Source organism: Amphimedon queenslandica, unplaced genomic scaffold (genome assembly GCF_000090795.2).
Source record: "Amphimedon queenslandica unplaced genomic scaffold, v1.1 AMPQUscaffold_11429, whole genome shotgun sequence".
Taxonomy (NCBI): domain Eukaryota; kingdom Metazoa; phylum Porifera; class Demospongiae; order Haplosclerida; family Niphatidae; genus Amphimedon; species Amphimedon queenslandica.
The window spans coordinates 8,236-9,605 of record NW_003548329.1 but is presented as its reverse complement, the minus strand read 5'-3'; the positions used below and the strand labels follow the sequence as shown (position 1 = coordinate 9,605).

Here is a 1,370-nt window from a genome sequence, read left to right as displayed (position 1 = left end):
AAGTAAATATCATAATGTATTAATTTTGTATTACTTACTGATTGTTATAGTGTTGCTTTGAGCTGTAACTCCATTTTGATAGTACAAGGTAGCATTAGTATTGAGTGTCTTATTTGATGGAAATTGAACAACAAGTGAAATGTTATTATAAGAACTATTACTTATGGATACATTTGTTATTGAATAACAGTTATCCTTAGTACATCCTTTCAATGTAATGTTCATTAGTGGTGGTACATTAGTACAAAACTGATGAACCTAAAAAGAATGCATAGCCATGTTGTTTTAAGCAAGTAATCACAACCAGTAAACACACCATGGGATATCATTATTAAGTACAATATAGACTATACATTATAATACATGGTACATTCATTACACATTACCTATAATACATTATAATACTATAGTCTGTCTATCATCATTTAACACTACTATTCACTATTACTATAAAGTTATCATAGCTGGCTATCATTAATCCTATTAGGGAACTTACAGATACAATGAAATGAAAAGTCCAATTTACATTCCCTCTTTCCTTATCAGTTACATATAACTCTACATCTACTGTATAGAATAATCACTTTAGGCTCTCAATAAGTATAATTACTTACTTGTTGATTGAAATCCAACAGTTATGTTACTAGTAGATCCATTCCCAGCTTTATTAGTAGTTGTAATGTTAAACAGATATTGTTTATTGGTTGGGTTCATTGGACAGTAAGTGTAGTTAGTGATAGAGTCATTAAGGTACTGTTGATCAGTTCCTACACTGATTATATACTGTACTGTTAGTCCTGGTAGTGTGAATGGAGGATACCAACTGATAAACATACAACAAGAATCTAACTGATATCCTGTGAAACTACTGACACTATCAGGTGGACCTGCCAATGATTAGAATTACAATAAATATGTGTTATACTGACCTTGTACGTATAAATACACTGGTGAGGTGATAACATTGCCTTGTTGGGCAGTGCAGGTAACTTCTGTACCATTTACTTCTCTTGTTGCTGTTATGTTGAGTGATGCCATTCCACCAGAGGATAAATCTGAACCATTAACTGATGGATAAGTCACAAAAGAGAGATGATAATGAGTCACATTAGTAGCACATTCAAATGTCACATTATCATTGACATATACATATTGTGTCACTGGTACAATAGTGAATATACTGCCTGAAACTATAAACAGTGTAAAAGAATAAAACTAAATTTGCTTACCATGAGTAATAAGGAAAAAAAGATTTATTAGAGAAAGTAATATTTTCTTCATAATAGTAGCTTCTGCTAGCTAAAAAAGTGATCCAAAAACTTCACTTGCTCTAGCTTATATAGTTAATACAAACTTCGTCTAATAATAAA

General features: G+C 31.1%; 1 protein-coding gene across 1 annotated transcript in view; it reads right to left on the bottom strand.

The window, feature by feature from the left end:
- Positions 1–38: 38 nt before the first annotated feature.
- Positions 39–1,370, bottom strand: part of LOC109589326 (uncharacterized) — a gene marked incomplete at its 3' end in the record, with an annotated part of 8,113 nt that continues 6,781 nt past the window's right edge. The window contains exons 3-5 of the mRNA XM_020005429.1: positions 615–887; positions 497–567; positions 39–258 (exon numbers count right to left, since the gene is read on the bottom strand). Coding sequence (XP_019860988.1) covers positions 39–258; positions 497–567; positions 615–887 — 564 coding nt within the window. The remainder of the gene's footprint in view (positions 259–496; positions 568–614; positions 888–1,370) is intronic.